This window comes from Choloepus didactylus, chromosome 18, assembly GCF_015220235.1.
Source record: "Choloepus didactylus isolate mChoDid1 chromosome 18, mChoDid1.pri, whole genome shotgun sequence".
Classification (NCBI taxonomy): domain Eukaryota; kingdom Metazoa; phylum Chordata; class Mammalia; order Pilosa; family Megalonychidae; genus Choloepus; species Choloepus didactylus.
This window is the reverse complement of record NC_051324.1, coordinates 69,704,424-69,725,902: the sequence shown is the minus strand read 5'-3', so window position 1 is coordinate 69,725,902 and position 21,479 is coordinate 69,704,424. Positions and strand designations below refer to the sequence as shown.

The 21,479-nt window shown below is 51.4% G+C and overlaps 2 protein-coding genes across 9 annotated transcripts; both read left to right on the top strand.

Annotated features, from left to right (window-relative positions):
• The first annotated feature begins 930 nt into the window (after window positions 1–930).
• Window positions 931–16,908, top strand: SLC25A19 (solute carrier family 25 member 19). Of its 6 annotated transcripts, XM_037808693.1 has the most exons (8): window positions 1,065–1,129; window positions 1,605–1,657; window positions 5,220–5,389; window positions 5,572–5,727; window positions 6,736–6,906; window positions 12,227–12,410; window positions 13,073–13,203; window positions 14,833–16,908. In XM_037808693.1, the coding sequence occupies exons 3-8, from the start codon at window positions 5,258–5,260 to the stop codon at window positions 15,013–15,015; spliced, it is 957 nt and encodes a 318-aa protein (XP_037664621.1). In that variant the 5' UTR covers window positions 1,065–1,129; window positions 1,605–1,657; window positions 5,220–5,257; the 3' UTR covers window positions 15,016–16,908. The 6 variants fall into 6 exon arrangements, with proteins under 6 accessions (XP_037664620.1, XP_037664624.1, XP_037664621.1 ...); XM_037808692.1 differs by lacking the exon at window positions 5,220–5,389 and having other exon boundaries at window positions 931–1,129; XM_037808696.1 differs by lacking the exon at window positions 1,605–1,657 and having other exon boundaries at window positions 1,052–1,129.
• On the top strand, window positions 14,833–21,414 carry MIF4GD (MIF4G domain containing). 3 transcript variants are annotated; one of them, XM_037808700.1, is made up of 6 exons: window positions 14,833–14,963; window positions 18,687–18,818; window positions 19,707–19,816; window positions 20,016–20,171; window positions 20,288–20,380; window positions 20,856–21,414. In XM_037808700.1, exons 2-6 carry the CDS (start codon window positions 18,731–18,733, stop codon window positions 21,141–21,143), a joined length of 735 nt encoding a protein of 244 aa, XP_037664628.1. In that variant the 5' UTR covers window positions 14,833–14,963; window positions 18,687–18,730; the 3' UTR covers window positions 21,144–21,414. The 3 variants fall into 3 exon arrangements, with proteins under 3 accessions (XP_037664628.1, XP_037664627.1, XP_037664626.1); XM_037808699.1 differs by lacking the exon at window positions 14,833–14,963 and adding an exon at window positions 17,027–17,610; XM_037808698.1 differs by lacking the exon at window positions 14,833–14,963 and adding an exon at window positions 17,811–17,946.
• Window positions 21,415–21,479: the final 65 nt, after the last annotated feature.

Here is a 21,479-nt window from a genome sequence, read left to right as displayed (position 1 = left end):
CATAATGCAAACTATGGACTATACTATTCTTACATCTGTTGTAACAAACGTACCAAACCAATGCTATGTGTCAATAACAGGGGGGTATTGTGGTGATGAAAGCACATCTCTGTGATTATACCAAAAGCCACTGATTGTACATGTTAGATTGTCTAGTGTGTGAATAAAACTGCCTTAAAATAAATTAAAAAAAAAAAAGGATACATACCATAGTGTTTACTGATGAAATCATATGATGTTTGGTATTTATTTCAAAATAACGGTGTGTGTAAGGGGTGTTTCCCGAGGCAGGTGTGGGTATAGGGGAATCAAGATTGACCGTGAGTTGGTAATTGTTGGTGTTCATTAGGCTATTCTCTCTACTTTTGCATATATTTGAAATTTTCCACAATAAAAATGTTTAAAAATTATGCATCAAAATGATTCACTAGTGTATAAACTGCAACTAACAAGGAAGGAAAGAAATACTGTCCTGCAGAAATGCTGATTGGTGGTTGTGTGACAGCCCTGGGATGGGTCATTTCGTGTCTACCTTTTCTGAAATGTGACTATTATTTTTAAAATGAAAAATTATACAATAAGATTTTAAAAAAACAAAACCAAAAAAATCTCGTTTATTGTCCCCCAGCGTCATCCAGGTTTTTGCAAGGCTTCCCGCCATGTCTTGCAAGTTTAGATTTTCCGGGTCCTGGAATTACAAGTGTTTCGAGGAAAGCGGGTCAAGTTCAGAGCCCCAACCTTGCACCCACCCGCAGTCACACTTGCACGGAACGCGCCATCTCGCACAGCGTTCTCTAAGGGGGTTGCCGGGGAACCCGCCTGTGTCTTCCCCGCGCGTCGGTAACGTCCGCGTGCGTGCAACGGGACTCCATCTCCCAGGAGGCCTCGCGCCACGCCGAGAGAAACGCCTTTTGGTAGCGGGAGACTACATTACCCAGACACACCATGCGGGAGGCGGTGGTTGGGCCCCAGGAGCACAACCATTGGTCCAGCTTCTGCCCCGAGCTGCGCGGTGATAGGCCTAGGAGCCTGTCAGTTACCGCAGAGGGCAGTTGGATTTTGCAGTTGGACTGCGAGAAGAGGGAAAGCAGGAAGACTGCGGAGAGCCGGGCCGGGCCTGCTGAGCCGGGTGAGTGACCTCTGCCTCCGCCCTCCTCGCCGACGGCTTCCGGACCCGCGCCCTCGCTCCCCGGGGCCGGTCTCGGGAAGCACACGCGCGCGGGTACCCACCCGGGTGCGGGGTCTGCACCCACACCTGTCACACCCGACCTGAGGAACGTCTTCACGGTGGCGGGGGGCAAAGCCCGCAGGCACCCCAGGGCGCCGGGACACGCGCGCGCCCGCCTCGCGGCGTCTTCACCCACTTCGGGAGTAAACCCCCCCACACCCCAGAGGCCCACGTGGACACCGGAGACACTGGCGGGGGCACCTGCAGACACCCTCGGCACTCGGTCTCACCGTGTGGCTGAGGCACACACACCCTCCGCCCCGCCGCCCACGCCGGGGGCCTCCGGTTCTCCGGGCCGAACACATCGCGCGTCTCCTGGGTGCCGCTTTATATATATCGTGCATGTAATCACATTTCATTCTTTTTGTCTCTTTAGGTAAATACCAAGGAGTATGGGTTCAAGAAGGAAATTTTAAACAAGCAGAAAAAGTGAGGCCACCATTGGACTGTGTTTAACAGGTCCTTTCCCTTTACCCGGTGTACAAAGCTGGCCACGTAGGTTTCTTGCATGATCCTCCCGGCCGCCTAGGCTAGGCAGGGCAGATATCGTGCCCATTTTCCAGAAGAGAAAACCAAGCCCAGGTTAAATACCCTCAGGCTTCTTCAGCCGAGGCCTAAGGTTATGTCTTCTAGGCTAAGCAGCTTATTTCTAGAAATGGAAGGTCACCCAGCCTCCCCAGGGCCTCAGGCGGTGGTGCAGTTAATGGGCAGAGCTTGACGTCCTGCATTCCCCTGCTCTGCTGAGGCCAGTCTACCACTGCTGCCTCCGGGGCACCCCTCCTCCCCTCCCGCAGGGGAACCAGTGTGACCAGAGCTGAGCTTGGTAACCTTGGGAGAGGCCTTGCCCCTCGGTGGCCTGTTCCAGCTCTGAGCTGCTCCTCACAGGCACTTCTGCAGGAGCCGCTTGGCTTACGTCCCAGAGAAATCGATGGCAAAGGCCAGGTCCCTTCACTTGAGGACATGGGAAGGGGGTACCAAGAAATGAACACCTTCCTGGCAGGGGTCAGTAGGTTTCATACCACTAGACTCTTTTGTGTGTGTGTGTGACAGTTTTTAGTTGTGCCTCTATACACTTCAGTTTGTTAAAAGTGTACTTGTTCAAAAGATCCTATAAATAAAGCGGCAACCAACTAATGTGGGATAGAAGTCACCCCTCTCAGCGTAGTATTTTTGTTTTTGTTTTTGTTTTAAAGAAGCATATTTCTTATAGGAATCTTATTGATTATACAGTCGTTAAAAGAATGTTAGAGATATAGTGACATATACAGTCTAAGCAAGGCAGGCTGATTGAGAAATTTATATAACATATTCCAAGTAAGTAATGTGGACAGACCCACGTGGTGGGAGGAAGCAGCAGGACACTGTGGGTGGCTTCTGTGCTGGGTAAGAGCTCCTTCCCCTCCATCAGAGCAAGTAAGTTATCAGAGCAAATAAATTCCACGAAGAGATACAGCTATTCCACGCACATCTAAATATAAACACACAGAACAAATTTTGACCTGCTCTGTGTGCAGTCTAAAGTGCCATAACTGATCTTTCTGTGATACTCCCATGGGAATAGTTAATAGTCCACCCCATGCAGGAAGCAGGAAACTTCCAGTCATTTATTCTCATTTGAACTTGGAAGATGTTTAATTCCTGACATTAATATTCATAAAGAGCGGTATCTCCTTTTGCTACGTTTTGTTCACAACCAACATGCATGGCATGCACTTAAGAGCAGAAGAATTTTGAGACTGTTTGTTTCACATTAACAGTGATAAGCACTCTTAAAAATGTGAGAAATTTTTAATATTTTAGCTGCACACTTAACAGATCATATGAATCATCTGTAGCTTTAAGCAAAAGATAAAAAGGAGTACATCTGAACTGTAATGCTTCTGAGTTTTAGTACTCTAGGGTTTCTTCCACTGTCCTGAAGAGCTTAACTAATACAGTGTTTTTTGTTGTGTTTTTTTACCAAGTCAGGCAGTAGTTTGTGTTCTTAGGGAAAATCCAAAATAAGAAATGCCACTCCTTTTTCCTCTGGGGCCTTTTTAGAAGGTAGACCAAAATTCTAAGTTAACCAGGATTCCTATGGAGCAGTGGTGTTTTTCTGCATGTCTCATACCATTAGACTTTTAGTAAAACATTAGTTTAGAATAGTCTGCCGACAGGGCCTCATGAAAATGTCTTGTTAATTTTAAGGCTGGGTTGGAGCACTGCTTTGCTACTTTCAGAAAAGTGAGGGCTTGGGACTGATGGAGTGGTGCCCAACAGAGTCTGTGGTGGGTGAGAGGAGAGAAGGAACGATGGTGGGGCATGGGGAGGAAGGAAAGGATGCTTTTGCTTGGAGGTTGTCACTGTGTAGATAGTGACTTCTCCATGAGTAAAGGTAGTCAAGTACTAGGTAACCTCCGAGGTCCCTTCTAAGATCATTTTATAGGTAGTTTTTTTGTTTTTTTTTGGTCTTTTGCCTTAACAAATTCAAATATTATAGGGCTGTGTAAAGAGAAAGGGAGTGATCTACCCTCCCTTGTCCCTTTCCCAGCCCTTCCCCCTCAAAGGTAACCTTACCAAGTCTGGGGACAGTTTTGATTGTCAGGGGTGGGGGGGGGGGTGAGATGGGGGGGCTAGTGGCATCCAGTGGGTAGAGGCCAGTGACGCTGCTAAACATCCGACAGTGCCCAGCACAGCCCCCCAATAACAAGGAATTATCCGTTCCAAAATGTCATTAGTGCCAAGGTTGAGAAACTCTGCCCTAGATAAAAATGGAACCAGATATTTTCTGAATAAATATATATTAAAATTCCCCAGTGCCTCACAAATTATGGAACAACTGCCTGCGGGATGTTCTCAGCCATTTAAATTGATATCTATGAAGACTGTGTAGCAATAGGAAATATACTGGTGACATTTTAGTTTTAAAAGCCGGATTGAGAATTGTGTGACCTGGGTAAAACCTATAAATGGGAGAAAAATGGAAGTGAAGTGAAAAATATTAAGGTGGTAGGTTTTTTTCCTCTCCTCAACATTTTGCATGGTCATTAGTACTTCTATAATCTCCAAGTTATTTGGATTTTATTCATTTATTCATTCATTGTGTTTTTAATTGCCTTTGCTGGTCTCGGGAGCTACAGCTGTGCCAAGACCACCAAGTCCCTTCCCTTGTGGAGTCCACCTTGTCTGGGCATAGGGGCCAGGGAATGCTCTCTGGCAAGTGCCATGAGTGCCCTGATGTGGCGGAGCTGGGGAAGGCAGCTGAGAAGGCCTCCTGGAGGAGAGGCTGCGTTGCACACCTGGGGGGCTGCAAGTGCAAAGGCAAGCCCGGCAGAGGGGAGCACGCTCAGGGCTTTTCTAGGAACTGGTCTGAAACAGAGAGCACTCTGGTTACATGAGGGGAGGTGAAGGTGGCTCTGGGTGAGGGTGCAGAGGTCAGGCTGGTAACCTCATAAGGCAACACGACTCCACTGCAGCGGGTGGGCCTGGGCTGTGTGTGCAGAACGGCCCCGGGGTCTCCGGGCTCTTCCCTGGGTTAATGTGGGCTCCTAGCAAATCCCCAGTTGTGTGTCTAGCCGTCCCCCTCAGTGTCCAGCTGGAGTCATTTGCTCCTTGTGTGCCGTGCTTACACTGATGCAACCTAGGACTTTATCTCAGGCACAGGTTTGCCCACAAAGCTAGATGTCATTGGAAAGCCTGTTGATTTCTGGGAATGAACAATTTCCTGCCAAGCTCATTAATTCAATCAACAAATGTTTATTGAGCCTTGGAAATACAGGGCTGAACAAATGAGGCCAAGGCCTGTTTTCCTGGAGCTTACGTGATAATGGAGAGTGACAAGGAACAAATGTCCAGTGTGAATGTCCCAAAGGATAAAGGAGGGCAAGGGGCTAGGCTGTGATGCAGGCACCATGTCAGACAGGCTGGTCGGGGTGAGCTGCTCTGAGGAGGCGGTGTGAGCAGAGAGCCGTAAGGAACTGGCCTTTGTGTTTACTCCATGACTTGCGTATAGCTTGACCCCAATGGACGTTGCATGGACCAGAGGCAGGGATGGTTGGCTATGACCCCAGCACAGATTGCAGGAATATCTCCAAGTCCGAGGTGGCCGTGGCTGGATCTGTGTCTGGACTTGTCACTCGGGCACTGATCAGCCCCTTGGATGTCATCAAGATCCGTTTCCAGGTACTGTTTCCCCCTTTTTCCACATAGAAGGCTGGAGGACAAGTTCAGTCTTTCTCACAAAAGCTGAATTATTTCATCAGTGTGAAGCACTTCTGCATTGCCTTTGTTACCTTGTCTGGAATTTCTGTTTCTCACCCCACCATACCCACTATTATCCTGACTTTTTACATTTCGATTCGTAGCTTCAGATTGAGCGCCTGTCTCGCAGCGACCCCAATGCAAAATACCACGGAATCCTACAGGCTGGGAGACAGATTTGGCAGGAGGAGGGCCCAACAGCATTCTGGAAAGGACACATCCCAGCCCAGCTTCTCTCCATAGGCTATGGAGCTGTCCAAGTAGGTGGCAGGAGATCTGGCCAGGCCCCTGGGGTCACAGTTGCTCAGTGGAGGAGCTCAGGGATGGCGAAGCAAGCAGGGGACTCTGCCTGGGATTGGACAGGTGGAGGCAGTGAGCACACTTTTTGTTCACCTTCCCTGGGAACCTGCCTGGCATATTGCAAAAGAAGTCACACCTTCCCTTCCCTCAGCACCCACCGATTTAGCAGTGACAGAGTATTAGGTGTGGCACATGGGAGACAATCGGGATGCTTTTTTCTATTTCGAAACGGCATTTTCACATACGTGATTTATTTGAACTTCACGGAAGTATTGTGAGGAAGGTAGAGCAGTTCTGTGGCTCTCAGAGAGGTTAAGTGGGTTGCCTGAGGTGACACAGCCTGCTCGCCCTGGGGCAGGATTAGAATCCAGGCTCCTTGCCTTTTAATCATTCATTGGTTTGGCCGCCTCTGTGGAGAGGAGTGGTCGCAGCAGCCAACCCTCATGGCCACCCAGTCAGTTCCTTACCCAGTTGCCATGCCCTGCCCTTCTGTCTCTGTACCTGCACACAGATAAATGCTGCAGCATCCTGGTGTCCTCAGGAGGCCAGGACACCTCAGGTGGGCTGGAAGAGGGTCTAAATGTAGAGGGTTATACCGGGGAATATGCTCCCAACAGAATCTTTAACCCAGAAGAGTGATTCTTAAACAGCACCACTGCCAGCTGTGCTGAAGGGGTCCCCTGTTGCCAGTTCTCAGAAAACTTAGTTAATGGCTGGAATTTTTCTGATATAAAATGTTTTCCCGTATGGTTTCTTAACGCTTTGGCTGTTTGGCACCACTCAAAACCAGAGTATAAAATGGCATCTGGTTTTTGCACAAAACTACGGACTGTTCTCTTCTGTCATTGCTCGCCCGTTCCTCACTCCTAGGACTATGTCCTGGCTGGGTTTTGGGCGGTGTGTTTAGAGAGCATTTGGTCCCAGCTCCTTCTTCGGGCTGCCACTGACTTTTTCACTTGCTCTTGCAGTTTTTGTCATTTGAGCTGCTGACCGAGCTGGTCCACAGAAGCCACGGGTCCAAGGCCCAGGAATTCTCAGTGCACTTTGCGTGTGGCGGCCTGTCTGCCTGCCTGGCCACCCTCGCCGTGCACCCGGTGGATGTGCTGCGCACCCGCTTTGCAGCTCAGGGTGAGCCCAGGGTGAGTGTTCCGGGGCCAGAGAAGGTCAGTCCAACCGATGGAAGGTGGGATCCATTCCTTAGAGGAAACCGAGCTGGAGAGCCTCGGATATGCAGTTCATCTGTCGGTTTGTAAAACCCACCTCTGTGTGCTCAGCGCCATGCCTGATACTTTAGCTTGGGAGTGGGGTAGGGGAAGGCATGTCCTTGCTGCCAGGGAACCCAGGCGGGAAGCAGAGCCCCTGAGTACTGAGCCGTGGGCAGGGTCAGGGAGGTGGTGTGGATGGGGGGCTTGAGAACGTGTTGCTGTATTATTGGGAGAGGGTTTTTTGTTTCCCCAAAGGGAGGATTAAAGGAAATCAGATAGTTGAGTCAGACTTTAGGAAGAATTTGCTGAGTGAAAGTGAAGGATTAAACCTTGAAAGAGACTGCCCCACCATCATCCCAGCTGTAATTAAGACTGCAGTCGTGTGTGTGGGCCGTGTGCTTTCAACCCAGAACAAACAGTTGTTCTTTGTCCCTTCTGCTGTAAGATCCTGTTGGTGGGGACGGACACTTCGCTTAAGAATTTGATCTGGAACCAGTGAAGAATAACCTGTTTTGTTTCTGCCAGTTCTTTGCGTGGCTTGGGGCGGACATCCTGGGTGGGAAGGGGCCTCCTTGGTTTGGAGGAGACACCTTGGTTGAGAAGAACCAAGTTCCCTGGGAACAGTCTTTTTTTCCTTCCCCCCATATATTTTTATTGTAGAATATAACATATACCTAAAATGATAACTTTCCAAGTGCAATTTAACAGGTAGTTAGAGAGCAAATTTCAAAGAATATTATAGGTTACAATTCCACAGTTTCAGTTATTTCCTTATTAACAAATATGACATATATACAAAAAGGTAATATCTTTCAAAGTATTATTTAACAAGTAGAAAAATAGGAAATTTCCAAAGTTATTATGAATTATAGTACCATAGTTTCAGTTATTTACTTATTGTGAAATCTACATATATACAAAAAAGGAGAGCTTTCAAGTTACAATTTAACAAGTAGCTATAGAACAAATTCCGAAAGATGCTATGGGTTACAGTTCCGCCATTTCAGTTCTTTCCTTCTAATTATTCTAATATCCTAGCAACTAAGAAAAAGAAAATTATATAGAGATTCAACCGACTTCTCTCCTTTGTTTTTGTCGGGGGTCCCCTGCACGTACTGTGGGGGACCTTCTATGGTGGTCACACCCCAGAACCGCGGTCCCTGGTGTCCTCTGGCCCCTTTGTAGTTACTCTGATGGAGGAGAAGCCCGCCCGCCTCACCTACTCCGCCATCTTCCCAGAAGTCTCTTCCTGGGAACAGTCTTAAAAAGATTGGAGCATAAGAGCTGAATTGCTCCACGTGATAATTCCAGAGAAATCAGAGTTTGGGGGCGACTGCCCCGGGGGAAAAACGGGGCCAGAGGCCTTAAGAACTGAGCAGCAGGATGGAGAGGGAAGCGTGCTTGTGGGAAGAAGGGACAGACACATCTCCACAACACGGCCGCTGACAATCCTTTAACTTTCCCGTTCTGAGCTATGTTATAGTCCTCCACTGTTACATCCAAACCTTTCACAAGAGTCCAAGGGAAGGGAAAAAGTGAAGACATATTAAGAAAAGAAAATAGCATATTACCTCTCTAGTTTAGGCAATTGAAATGTTGCCTTTCAGTTTCTGGAATAACTCGAAAATGGTCTGTGCATGAAAGTGAGGGGATGAGAACTGTTTAAAAACTGCAGAACTCCCCTGGTTCCTTAGACTCAGCACATCCAGGCCGTAAGCCCTCAACTTTCAAAAGTTAAAAAAAAAAATTGTCAATGTTAAGGTGTGTCAAGTTTTAAAAGACATAGTTCTTCACAAATCATAATGAAAAAACAGTCACCCTGATTCCTGTCCCCCAGAGGAAACCACTTTTAATACTTGTGGCTGTTTCTTCAGTTACTCGCTTGAAAAATTCGAGCATGCTCGTACTGCTCTTCCTTTGTTTTGAAACGGCAGACGCCAGCGGATGGCTGCTCCTGTGGAGGCTGAAGCTTCAGCTCTTTCACGGCCCCTCGGGAAGGCCTGCCCTTCCTCCCCGCTCCTCCGCCTGCAGCTAATTAATAGATTTTGACTAAATCAAGACTCAGTGTTTATATTATTATGATTATGCAAATATGGTTTCTAAATATATTATGATAACATTTCTTTCCTAACTTTTGTCCTTCTGAAGGTAAACATTGCCCTGTGTTTAGCCTTCTGTGTGCTTGTCACTAATTCATCCCCAAACCTTCTCTCGACAGGATCAGCCATGTGGCCAGCAGTTCCACGTTATTCTGGAACGCCCCTCCCGGCACCCCTTCCCACACCCTGCCCGGGCACCTCCCGGTATTTCCCTCCATCTTCTGCCTTCTGCTGGACCATTTGCTCTAGTTCTATTGCCGGCCATTCTAGGAATTCTCTATTGCCTGGATCCCATGTCTCCTTTCTTGACTAACTCCTCATTTGGGTGGAGCACATCTTGAGATGTAGCTTCCTGAGACGGGCCTTGCCTATCTGAAAATGTTGTTTTGTTTTGTTTATTTTTACCCTTATATGGAAAAATACTCTTGACTGATGGATTGGGTACAGAATTCCAGCTGTGACATGTTTCTCTCAGTGTTGCTGAAGAGAAATCCTGAACCATTTTGTTGACCGATCCTTTATAGGAAACCATTTCCTCCCCACCTCTGGGAACTTTCAGGATGTCTTCTGGGTCCCTAGTGTTCTAGAGACTTAGCAGAGATGTGCCTTGTGCAGGTCACCTCCTTGTGGTGGGCATTTCCTGGACCACTTCAGCCTGGACACTCATGTCCTTCCTATCTGGGAAATATTCATGTGTTATTTATTCATAATTGCCTACCCTCTTTTTTCTTTCTTTCTGGAATTCCTATTAGTTGGATATTGGTCATCTTTTGACTTATCTTTTCTCCACCATTGTACATCTTTCTTTGTCTTTTTGTTCTGTTTTCTGGGGTGTGAAGGGTTCCTTTTATCATTTGGTCCTTCTGTTGAACTTAAAATTTTTTTGCTAACGTATTTTTAGTTTCCAAGAGCTTTTTGTTTGTTTATTTTTGGCCAGGTTTATTGAAGTAGGGTTTATATACAGTAACATTTACTCTTTTTAGTGTACAATTCTGTGTGTTCTGACAAAGCATTGTAGTTGTGTTGCCGTTGCCACAATCAGGATGTAGAACAGTAGCTCCATCAGCCCCTTCAGGTCCCCTCGTGCCCCTTTGTGGTCACCTTCCCTCCAACCCCAGGCCCTCCAACCACTGAGCTGTTTTCTGTCCCTTTGGTTTTGCCTTTTCCAGAATGTCACATAAATGAAATCAGACAGGACTTGGCTTCTTTCACTTAACCTGATGCATTTGAGACTCATCCATGTGCTGTGTGAATTGCTGAGTACTATTCTCTTAAATGGAAGCACCGTGGCTTGATTTTCAATCACTAGTTCAGGGACATTTGGGTTGCTCTGCAGTTTGGGGCGATTATGAATAAAGCCATTATAAACGTTCAAATTGCTGTGTGAACATAATGTTTCATTTCTTTTGGGTAAATACCTAGGAGTAGGATTGCTGGGTCGTATGATAAGAATATATGTAACTTCACAAGAAAATGCTAAACTGTTTTCTAAGTGGCTGTACCGTTTTGCATTCCCACCAGCAATTATAATTGCTCTGCATCCTCACTAATTAGTATTTGCCAGTTTTTAAAATTTTCATTATTTTTAAAAATTTAGCCATTCCAATAAACATACTGTGGTATCTCACTGTGGTTTTAATTTACATTTCTTTAATGACTAATGATGTTGAGCATCTTTTCATGTGTTTGCCGTCTGCCTATCTTCTTTGGTGAAATATCTATTCAGGTCTTTTGCCCATTTTTGTATTGGGTGTTTTTTTTTTTTTAATTGAGTTTTTTATTTTTTGGATACACATCCTTTACCAGATAGTATTTTGTAAATACTTTCTCCGAGCCTGCGGATTGTCTTTTCCTTTCTTTAAGTGTCTTTCAAAGAGCAGAAGTTTTTAATTTTGATTTAGTACAGTGTATAAATTTGTTCTTTCGTGGACTGTGCTTTAAGTGTTATATCTAAGAAATCCTTGCCTATCTCAGAGTCACAGAGATTTTCTCCCTGGAGCTCTTTCTTGTTCTCTGAATCTTCTATTTTTAAAATAGATCCTTCTTTTATCATTGGAGGCAGCACCTTCTTTTTGGTCTGAGAAATGAGATAAAATTTTGTGGGTGGATTCTTTTGTCTTTAGTTTTCTTCGCTTCTCTATATTGTCTCTTCCTTCTAAGTTCTTTCTCCTCCTTCCCCCTCCCCATTTGATCTGTTTGGTCTCTTTTTATGAAGCTGGAATTTCCTCAAACTTCTGATGATCATTGGTGCAATCCCAGAAAAACACAGTGGGAGCTCTGGGTGCCTGGGTAGGCTCAGTATTGGTGGCTTTTCCTTAGGGCCTGGCCCTTTCGTGGGTGGACCCTTCTGTGAGGCTACCAACATTCTGGGAGCCAGGTGGGGCGAAGAATCTGGGATTCTCCCTGTTCAGTTGCAGACGTGCTTTCAGTCCCCCCACTTTCATTGAGGTGCCCACCACACCCTCAGCTGGGTGGAGTTAGAGCCCTCTGGTTCATTTCAAATAATACGTGCTTAATGGAAGGGTACAAAGAAGAACAAATGCTCTGTGGTCCCCTGCATAGGTAGCACCTGTTGATGGTTTAAGACAGGCTAAATATATGCATGTGGCAGAAATTCAAGGTATAAAATGGCCTGTGACCCCATTTCTCCCTACAGGGATGATCGGCCGCTCCTCAGTTCCTGTGTGTCCTTGGGGAACATTCCTTGTGTCCACAAGCAGCTGTGTCTCACGCTCCCTGCTTCCTCTACAAACATTGTGCCCACTCTTCTGCATCTTGCTGACTTCATTAGACTATATTTTGGGGATTATTCTCTATCAGTCCTATAGGTCACATCGTCCTGTTTTAGCAGCTACCTCATGTTCGAGTGGGAACACCATAATTTCTGTAACCTGTCACCCAAAGATGGACATTGTCTCTGTCTTCCACGGGCTGCTGCCTGACCATCTTTGGACACATCCTTTTGTGCACACACGTGGGTCTCTCGGTCTTAGAAAGGGAATTGTTGGAAGACCCCACCCTTTGAATTTTTTTCCAGCGTTTTCTTCGACTGTCCCCTTGGGCGGGTTTTTAGACTGAGGGAAGCACATGTGTTGGGTGTGTTCTAGGGCTGAGACCACTGCCCAAGCTCACTCAAGTTGCCTGTGTGTGTCCAGGTCTATAAAACCCTCCGAGACGCCGTGGTGACCATGTACAGGACCGAGGGCCCCTTGGTCTTCTACAGAGGCTTGAGTCCTACCTTGATGGCCATCTTCCCCTACGCTGGGTTCCAGTTCTCCTTTTACAGCTCCTTAAAGCATGTGTATGAGTGGGCCATGCCAGCTGAAGGAAAGAAAAATGGTGAGACTGTCCTCAGATGGAAGGGAATCTGCATCTCCATTCCACCTCCACCAGCAGCCTGTAACAGCTCTTTCATACTCACATAGGAAATAAATTGCTCTTGTCAGGAGATAAGACACCCCTGTTCTCTGTACCTGGCTCTGTAACCCAGCCAGTAACATAGACAAGCCCAGCACCGCACGGATGTCTTTATTCTCCCAGCTCTTGCCACATCCATCTTGGCTTCACCAGCATTCAGTACCTAGGATTGGTTGTGGTTTTTGTTTTGTAAGAGGTCCAACTTATAAACCGTTTGGGTTTTTTTTTTTTTCTTTTTTAATTTTAGCAGATGGGTCGGAGCAAGGGAATCTTCTTCCCTCTAAAGCCTTGAACTTGCACCACCCAGCCCAGCCTGCGGGCCTGTCCTTGCCTCCAGCTGGGGAGATTGCTCTGCAGGCTCAGCGCCTCCTGCCAGCAGCCAGTCCAGTCTGCAGTCCCTTATTCCTGCCCAAAGTGGTTTTGTCTCCTTCACTCTCTTCTGGATTAAACTCCTCCGAGATCAAAAGGGTGCTTGCTCCTGGGATTTTGTTTGTGGTAGAGGATTAGACCTGATGGCCCTCGGGCTGTCTGCCAAGGGTTGCATTTCTTTCATTTACCCCCTCACTCCTACTTCTTTGGTTCAGGGAACCTCAAGAACCTGCTTTGTGGCGGTGGAGCCGGAGTCATCAGCAAGACCCTGACGTACCCCCTGGACCTCTTCAAGAAACGGCTGCAGGTCAGGGGCTTTGAGCAGGCCCGAGCCACCTTCGGCCAGGTGAGCATTCCCCCTGCGGGGAGCTCTGACCCTTTTTCCTCCCGGGGGCACAAGAAGGAACTGGTGGTCAGCTCTTGTTCAATTGGGCAGCGTGAGCCACCTCGGCCCCTTCACCCCCCGGCCTGTCCCCAGGGATCCCTAAGCCGAGGAGAAAGCCACTTGCAAAGTCTGGGCACCGTGGGAAGATCCAGGGGAAGGAGGATTCACAGTCTCTGATCTTAAAAAGTGCCTAGACCAGTTTGCAGTGTAGAATACACTCACATAAGAAGGGTCCCCCAACTATTAAGGAGCATGGAGAAAGAAACTCACACTGGTGCATGGGGTGCCTTCCTTTATGCTGTAGGTGTTCCTGAGAGGGGGAAAATTAAGTTTGTGCAACTAAATTATATTTCAAGTGCACTAGAAGGGTTTGCCATACAGAGAAAACCTGTGGTAGGTGCATTTTGTAACATTAATAGTCGTGCCCTACTCAGTATGTTCAGATTTTCCTGTTTTGGATTTTTATCTGCTCCTGTTGGACCATGGATTCTGGAAAAGGCCACAATGGTGGTCTGTGCCAGGTAGATGGGGCGATGGGTGGGAGATCATTACAGAGGCAGGAAAACAGCCGCCTGCCGCAGGCCAGAGGACAACAGCCGGGAAGGGAGGCGGGGAAAGGACAGTGCATTTCACTTGGGGAAAGAGAAGGATTGCGTTTGTGATTGTGTTTATGTTTTTATAAAAGTAATACAATTTCTTTGTAGACAGATTTATAAAACTCAGACCAAAGGAAAGATAAACCTTACCTGTAACCCTACCACCACCCTGGGACAATCACACAGAAACTTTTGGTGTAGTTTCATTTATTTGCATAGATAAAGACACGAGTGTATATTTTAACAAAAATGGGATCATACCAAATACAAGGTTTTGTAGCCTTTTTCCATTTACCAACTTGTCCTGAAGGGACAGACAGTCTGATTTTAGACAGGGAGAGAGGGCGAGGGCCAAGGACAGAGGGGAGTGGCCCTCACGACAGGGGACTAGGAGGGTCTCCTTTGGCTGGAGGTGGGCGGGGCCGGGACCAGGGGGAGGCCAAGGAGGAAGGTTGAGGTTGGCGGTGGAAGGCCCTGGTGCTTTATGGTGTCGTCATCGTTGTCAGGAGTTGCTGAGGGTTTTGGTGGGGGAGGGAGGCACAAATGGAGCCCTGCCTGGGGGCTGTGGGGTGGCAAGCTCTGGGTAGAATCAGCTGCCAGAGGTGAGACTGGGGGTAGGGAGGCCAGGCTGGAAGGGGCAGCCCTGGTCAGGCTGGGGGTCAGATTCAGACAGTTCTGCTGCCCCAGGGGGTTCGGGATGCCTCTGGAAAGCGGGTCTGGAGCTGTGATCCTGCCCTCATGTGCCCTCATGGGAAGGAGTTCTGTCCAGGTGCTGATTCCCAGGCTCTGTACCCGTAAGTCTGGGTTAGCCGCTTGGAAGAGAAAGAATGAGGTTAACTTACTCTCTCTTGACTTTTGCATTCATTCCTTCATCCAGCAAATATTTATTGAAAACTCTGATGCGTCAGGGGCTGTGTTGGCAGAAGAATAGAGCTGGATGTCCCTGATTTAGTCGCCTCCTTGTCCTCAACTAGAGTGATGCTTCTCTCCCCAGGTACGGACTTACTCAGGCCTCCTGGATTGTGCCAAGCAGGTGCTGCGAGAGGAGGGTGCCAAGGGCTTCTTCAAGGGCCTGTCCCCCAGCCTGCTGAAGGCTGCCTTCTCAACCGGCCTGGTGTTCTTCTGGTATGAACTCCTGTGTAACTTATTCCACCACCTCAAGAAGGCAGACAGCTAGCTTTGAGGGCAGGAAAGACAACCTCTGGGAAGAAGGAAGACTTGGTCTCCAACCTGGTGTTGCACTGAGAGCTGCTGCCCACCCCCTAGTGCCCCAGCTTGCCGGCCGAGGCACAAAGAGCCTTCAGGAGCAGGACACAGCCTTAGTCCCATCCTGCTGGGTCTCCCCCAGGACAGGGGCTTGCAGGGAAAATGCAGGAATTGGTCTGTGGCCCCAGAGATGGAGAGCGGAGAAGGAGCTTGAAGTCGTTTCTCCTCTGTCTAGCCCACATTTGAAGGAAACAGATGCCATCCTACCCTTCTTGGGCTCCTCTGCCGGGAGAGATCTCCTGGGTCTGGAAGGGGCTGCACTTGAGGACACAGGGCTGGGCTGGGGCTTTTTGCAAGGGTCCGTCCCCACACTTGGGGCTGCTATTCCCACCAGTTTAATAGACATTAAAGTTTGAGGCACCTGCCTTATATTCCCCCCCATTTGTCCTGACAGATCACCTCCCACAACTCTGCTCACAGATAGGAGGGAAAGGACCCGCCTTCCCTGCTTCCATTTCTCTCTGACGCTGCAGCTCTCAGGCAGCTCTGCTTCTAGTTCTGGTTAAAACAACAAATTTATTCTCTCCCAGTCTTGGAGGCTGTAAGTCAAAATCGGGGTGTCCGCCGTGCCGGGCTCCCTTGAAGGCTCCAGGGAGGAACCTTCCCTGCACCTCCCGGCTCCTGGGCTTGTCCAGGCCCGGGCGCTCTTTGGCTGTGGCTGCAGCCCTCCAGTCTCTGCCTCTGCCTACTCATGAGCTCCTCCCCCATGTCTCTGTGTGTCCTGTCCCTAGAAGGCCACAGGTCATTGGACCTAAGGGCCACCCTGTCCCAGCCTTTTAAGTTGACTACACTTGCAGAGACCCTGTTTCCAAATGAGGCATAGTCTGTGGTTCCAGGTAGATTTGAGAGGGACATTAGTCAACCCACTCCACCCCCCATGTCTGGATCCTTGTGTCCAGCCAGAACTGGTCATGGCCATGGGCCTCGATGGGTTTCCAAGGAAAGCAGATGGTGGCCCTGCAGGAAGTGGGAGGGGTGTGCTGGTGTGGGGGAGAAGAGGGGCAGGCAGCAGCCCTTCCCCGGTCTACCCTGGTTGCTCCTCCTCCCCTGGTGCTGGGGTGGCCTTCCTGGGGCACATGGACATTCCAGCTGGGTGGTTACTGTCAGCTGCCTGCTTTGGGGGTGGGGGGCTCCTTCCTGGCTCAGAGCATGGCACTGCATGTATCGCCCGTCTCTGGGTTGGCCGAAGGAAGGGGTTGGGCAGCCAGCCTGGCAAGGGCACATTTAGTGCCCAGAGGGGAGCTGTCAGGACCCAGAAGCCCACAGGAGATTTAGCTAGACACAGTGGAGAAACTTCTGTTAGCGGGATGAGAAGAAAATCTACAGAACCCAACCACCACCCTTTCTACCCTGCTTGCCAGCAGCCCCACCCGCAAGGGGAGCTCGACAGAACAGCTGCTGGGTCTCCGATGGTGGGAGCCAGGATGGGGGAGCAGAGTTGATTCCCACCCAGGCTCCAGCCTCTGCACTGCCTTGGAGCCTGAGGAAGGCACCTGTTGGGAGCAGCAGAGGGGTGGGTGTCAGGGATCTGGCCCATTGGGGCAAGGCCCCTTCCCTCACCGTTGTCATCCCTGTGCCGTCGGGCCCGATGAGGGTCTCTGCTGCATCTGGGATCCTGAATGCTGAGGCCTCTCCACTCGTGGCTGCTGGTTCTGAGGACCAGGCTGCTGCTGGGGGCCGTTCTGACGCATGGGGCAGCTGGCTACAGGCCTGGGCCTCCGGTTGTGGGGAAGCGGGTGCTTGAATGTATTTTTTTTTAATGAAATTATAGGGTGTCCGTTGAAGTAAAGTTTATTCTCACCTCTCCTGCTCCTTGGTTTCTTTTGCTGCAGCCCAGAGTTTGCGGCCGTGTCCGGTTCCCAGTGACCACGTGGGGGGCTCTTAAGAGAAGAAAACTTTGGCCACAAGGAACTGCCACCAGCCGTCTTCTCGTCTAAGCTGATGGGAAGGGGCAGCAGTTATTTTCCAACCTTTTGGGTGCTCCTTGTGCAACACAGAGCAGCCCTGCCCGACTGAGCGGGTCCCTCACAGCCCCAGCCAAGGACCGAGCGGGGGAACTTGCTTGGCCTTAGGGTCACTCCCAGCTCCTCTTGGTTGGCACATGACCAACTGTGACTTTTTTCATGGACAGCCCCCTTGATCTTAAAACTTGCTTGACCAGTATCATTTGTACTTGGGGTAGGAGAAGGATAACGGAGTTAGTCCAGCCCTGCCGGCGCCCTGCCTTTTCTACCCTGAGGGGTGGGAGTGAGGCAATGTGGCTGTCGCCTGTGGAGACCCTGCCCCTCCAGCCTTCTCTGCCCCGCCCCCCGGGCCAGGCCACGCCCCCAGTAGGCCCCTCCCATGCCGCGCGGCCTGGCCGGGTCTTCTCCTCTGACCCGGTTAGCCGGAGCCCTGGGAGTGGAGGGCGAGGTGACGTGAGTGCCACCGCCTAGCCCGAGGACTTCGTGCGCTCCGAGGAGCGGGTCCAACCCAACGCCGACGAGCCATTGAGGTCCCCGCCGGGGTGAGGAGAGGACAGGGCAGGGTGACCTCGTCTTGGGGCAGCGACGATGTCGCGAGGGTCCCGCGCGGCGCCCCTCTCGGCCCCGCGCCCGGCGCTCCTGCTCTCTGGACGGCTGGGGCTGCAAGGGCGGCGCCCGAGTGCTCCGGCCGGTGGCGCTGGCGAGCGGGTCCTGGCTCCGCCCCCCGGCCCCGGCCCCGCCCCCGCGGCGTCGAGCTAGGAAATGACCTAAGCGGCGGCGAGCGCGGCCCGCGGTTCCCAGGCGCCGCGGACTCGGGGCGCGCGCACCATGCCCGCCGGACGGTCCCCGGGCACGGGGGCGCGGCGCAGACCCGGCAGGTGGGTCCCAGCCCTGCCTCCCTGGGAAGAGGGTTCGAGGCCCGCCCGGGAAGCTGCCGAGGTCTGGAGAGCCCTAAGACCAGCAGGGGACCCAGCATCCCGCTCCCCCTTCAGGGATCAGAACCCAGGATGGAGCTCAGGGATTAGGAGTCCCGGGTTGGGGGCCGGGACCCTGCCGCTCGAGAGGCCAGCTTAGCCCGTCGGTCCCCGGGGAGACGCGGGCCAGGGCAGGAGGGCTCAAGCGCTGGGCGGTCAGGGGCGGCCGGCAAAGCCCTTTTGCACCCAGCCCCGCGGGCCGGCGCCAACCCGAGCGGACACAGGAGGACCCTGACTAAAGCCCCCAGCCCCGTCTCTCGCTGGGCCAGCAGCTCCCAGGCCGATTTGTATGGGCTCGGCAACTCTGTCCCCACTTGTCCACACTCCCAGCGCAACCCCAGAACTCCCTTGGTATCACCTGGGAAAACCCTGCCTTCTGCCGGGACTGGGGGACGCGCGGGGAGGCGCCAGCTACCCTTCATCTCCTTGGTCTTCCGCAAGCTCAGAAGCATGGGGTTTCCTAACCTGAGCAGCAGGTGCCTGGCTGGGGCCCGACCCGGCAGGACGCCACTGCATGCCAGGGCTAGCCCAGCTGCATCCGCCTGAGCTCTGGCCAGCCCCGTCCTGGGCCGCCGGGTTTGGGAACCCTGCCCCCTTCCTCCCCCACGCCTGAGCCCTCTCCCTTTGCTGCTCTGCCCTCCCAGGTGCTGTCAGTAGTCCTTCCCCGGTCAAGAGCTGCTGGGGTTCGATGGTCATGGGGGAATCCAGTAAAGAGGAGTATAAAATCCAGTCCTTTGATGCAGAGACCCAGCAGCTACTGAAGACAGCACTCAAAGGTGAGCAGGCGAGCTCCTCCTGAGGGCCCCGAGCCTAGGGGTAGAGCCTCTGTGTTCAGGGACCAGGGGAATGCTGGCCCTCCTTGCTCTTCTCCCTCCTGAGAACCAGATTCAGCAACACAACTCGATCTGGAAACCATGCTATGTTTAAGCCAACATTTGGGGGTGTGAATCATAGAGTCACCTCTCAAAGTGCAAAGCCCCTCCCCACACCCAAGTGCAGTGGAAGGGGGTGGGCACAGAGATCGAGGAGTTGCTGCCCCTTGGGCCCTTACATCTGAATTCTGGGTCTTTGTGTTGCGGCAGCAGCTCTCAAATACAGAGCTGACTGACTTGGGAGGGGAGATGGAGGACATGAAGTAATTGTCCTGAACTGATGCCTTCTTGTCCCAGTACTCAGGAGAAAAGGGAGACTTGGCTGAGGATTAGTAATGCCCATTGCGCAAGGTGCTGTGCTGTGCCAGTGGGGGGGAGGGGAGGCGGACACAGCCGCCCTTGTCAGGGGATCGTGTGTGTCACAAGAGAACACTTTCTTCCACGGCTTAGCTGCTGTGGAGTCATTCCTCAGTGTCCCTCATAAAGATGCTCGTGAAACTCCTCCTTCAACCTCATGCCAATAAAAGATGAGTCCTAAAATACTAGCGTTCTTTCTTTGATTAGTCTGTAAAAGCCACATAACCCTTCTGGCTTTTGTTTTCATTGGGCAACCAGGAAGCCCAAAGCTAGAGCTGCTCCCACATGTGATTATTGTCCCCTTTCCTCTATGTATTCTGATCACGTTGAATTTGTGCGTATAATGGATGTGCACTCTCGTAAACTCAGAGAAGCAGGTGGAGGCAAACGTGATCAATAAGCAACTCGAGACTCTGCTGCTCCCTCCACCCCTAGACCCAGGTGCTGTGGACCTGGAGAAAGTGGCCAACGTGATTGTGGACCATTCTCTGCAGGACTGTGTGTTCAGCAAGGAAGCAGGACGCATGTGCTACGCCATCATTCAGGTTGGGTGGGGCTGTAAAGAGGCGATGCTTTGAGGAAGATGCTTCAGGAGTGGGCAGAAGGCCCAGCCAGCAGGGCCAGAGGACTTTCCTCAGAGGCAGAGGGAGAAGTGGGGCAGGTGGGCTCTCAGCTGCAGGAGCCTGGGTGGGGGGTGTGATGGCCCTGCCCCCTGCCACTCACCTTCCTCCCCCTGGCTCGCAGGCAGAGAGCAAGCAGGCAGGCCAGAGTGTCTTCCGGCGTGGACTCCTCAACCGGCTGCAGCAGGAGTATCAGGCTCGGGAGCAGCTGCGAGCCCGCTCCCTGCAAGGCTGGGTCTGCTATGTTACCTTCATCTGCAACATCTTTGACTACCTGAGGGTGAGGCCCTGGCAGCCACCCGGTGTGGCAGAGCTGGCCTGTCTCCCAAGGCCCAGGCTGGACTGCTGTTCATTGCCACTAAGCCCGGTGCTCTGGCCCTTCCCTTCCCCCCACAGGTGAACAACATGCCCATGATGGCCCTGGTGAACCCCGTCTATGACTGCCTCTTCCGGCTGGCCCAGCCCGACAGTCTGAACAAGGAGGAGGAGGTGGGTGGCCCTGGCACAGGAGGCCCACGGAAGTGGGCAGTCTTTGGCTCAGCTCAGAGTGCCAGCCCACTCCACCATGGAGGCTTGGGAGAGCATCAGTTCCTGGGCCAGGAACCTGGTGGGGGCATTAAAGGCCTGTCAGGGTACAGGCTGCCACGTGTGGCACTTATCCAGAACTGAGAGCAGCCAGAGCCTACTGGCTCAGAGACTTGGCCTCAATAGGAAAGCCAAGTTGTGGTAGGAGTGTGAGAACCATAGCCAGCGGTAAATAGAGGCAGCCCAGTGACCAAACGGGGGTGGGAAAGTGGGAGGCTAAGCAGGCTTTAGAGGCAGAGCCTGAGTCCAGCCTGGCCCAAGTGAGGCATCTTAGGCAAGCCTCGGACGCAGTTTCCTTTTACTAAGACATAGCTACCCCCCCACTGGAGCACTGGTTCAGTGAACGCTGCTTTCACCAGGCTCCCCCTTGCCCCCGTAGGTGGACTGCTTGGTGCTGCAGCTGCACCGGGTCGGGGAGCAGCTGGAGAAGATGAACGGGCAGCGCATGGATGCACTCTTTGTCCTAATCCGGGATGGCTTCTTGCTCCCAACTGGCCTCAGCTCCCTGGCCCAGCTGCTGCTGCTGGAGCTCATTGAGTTCCGGGCAGCCGGCTGGAAGACCACCCCGGCTGCCCACAAGTATTACTACAGTGAGGTCTCCGACGAGGCCTCCAGCTTGGGGGCTCCTCACCAGCAGCACCAGCCTCTGTTTTCCCAGCCTCCCTGAAGACTTTGTCCCTTCCAGACTTCTGTCATCTTCTGAGGTGTCTCCCACTTACACTACGGTCCTGCCCTGGGCACTTTCCCTCCCCACTCAGAAGTTGGGGAAGACACCCAGCACACCTGATCTCCCAGGCTCAAGACTGCTGAGTGTTGTCTCCCCTGCCCCTTAGCCTCTCTCTCCCTTCCACCTGGACCCTTTGGGCCAGGCAAAGAAGGGCAACTCCCAATAACCACTGCACTATGTAACCATTGGTGCAATAGCTACTATGGTGCCTCAGTTTCCCCATCTGTAAAATGGGTCTCCATAGCCATTGATGGGATGCTTTGGGACATCAAGGGG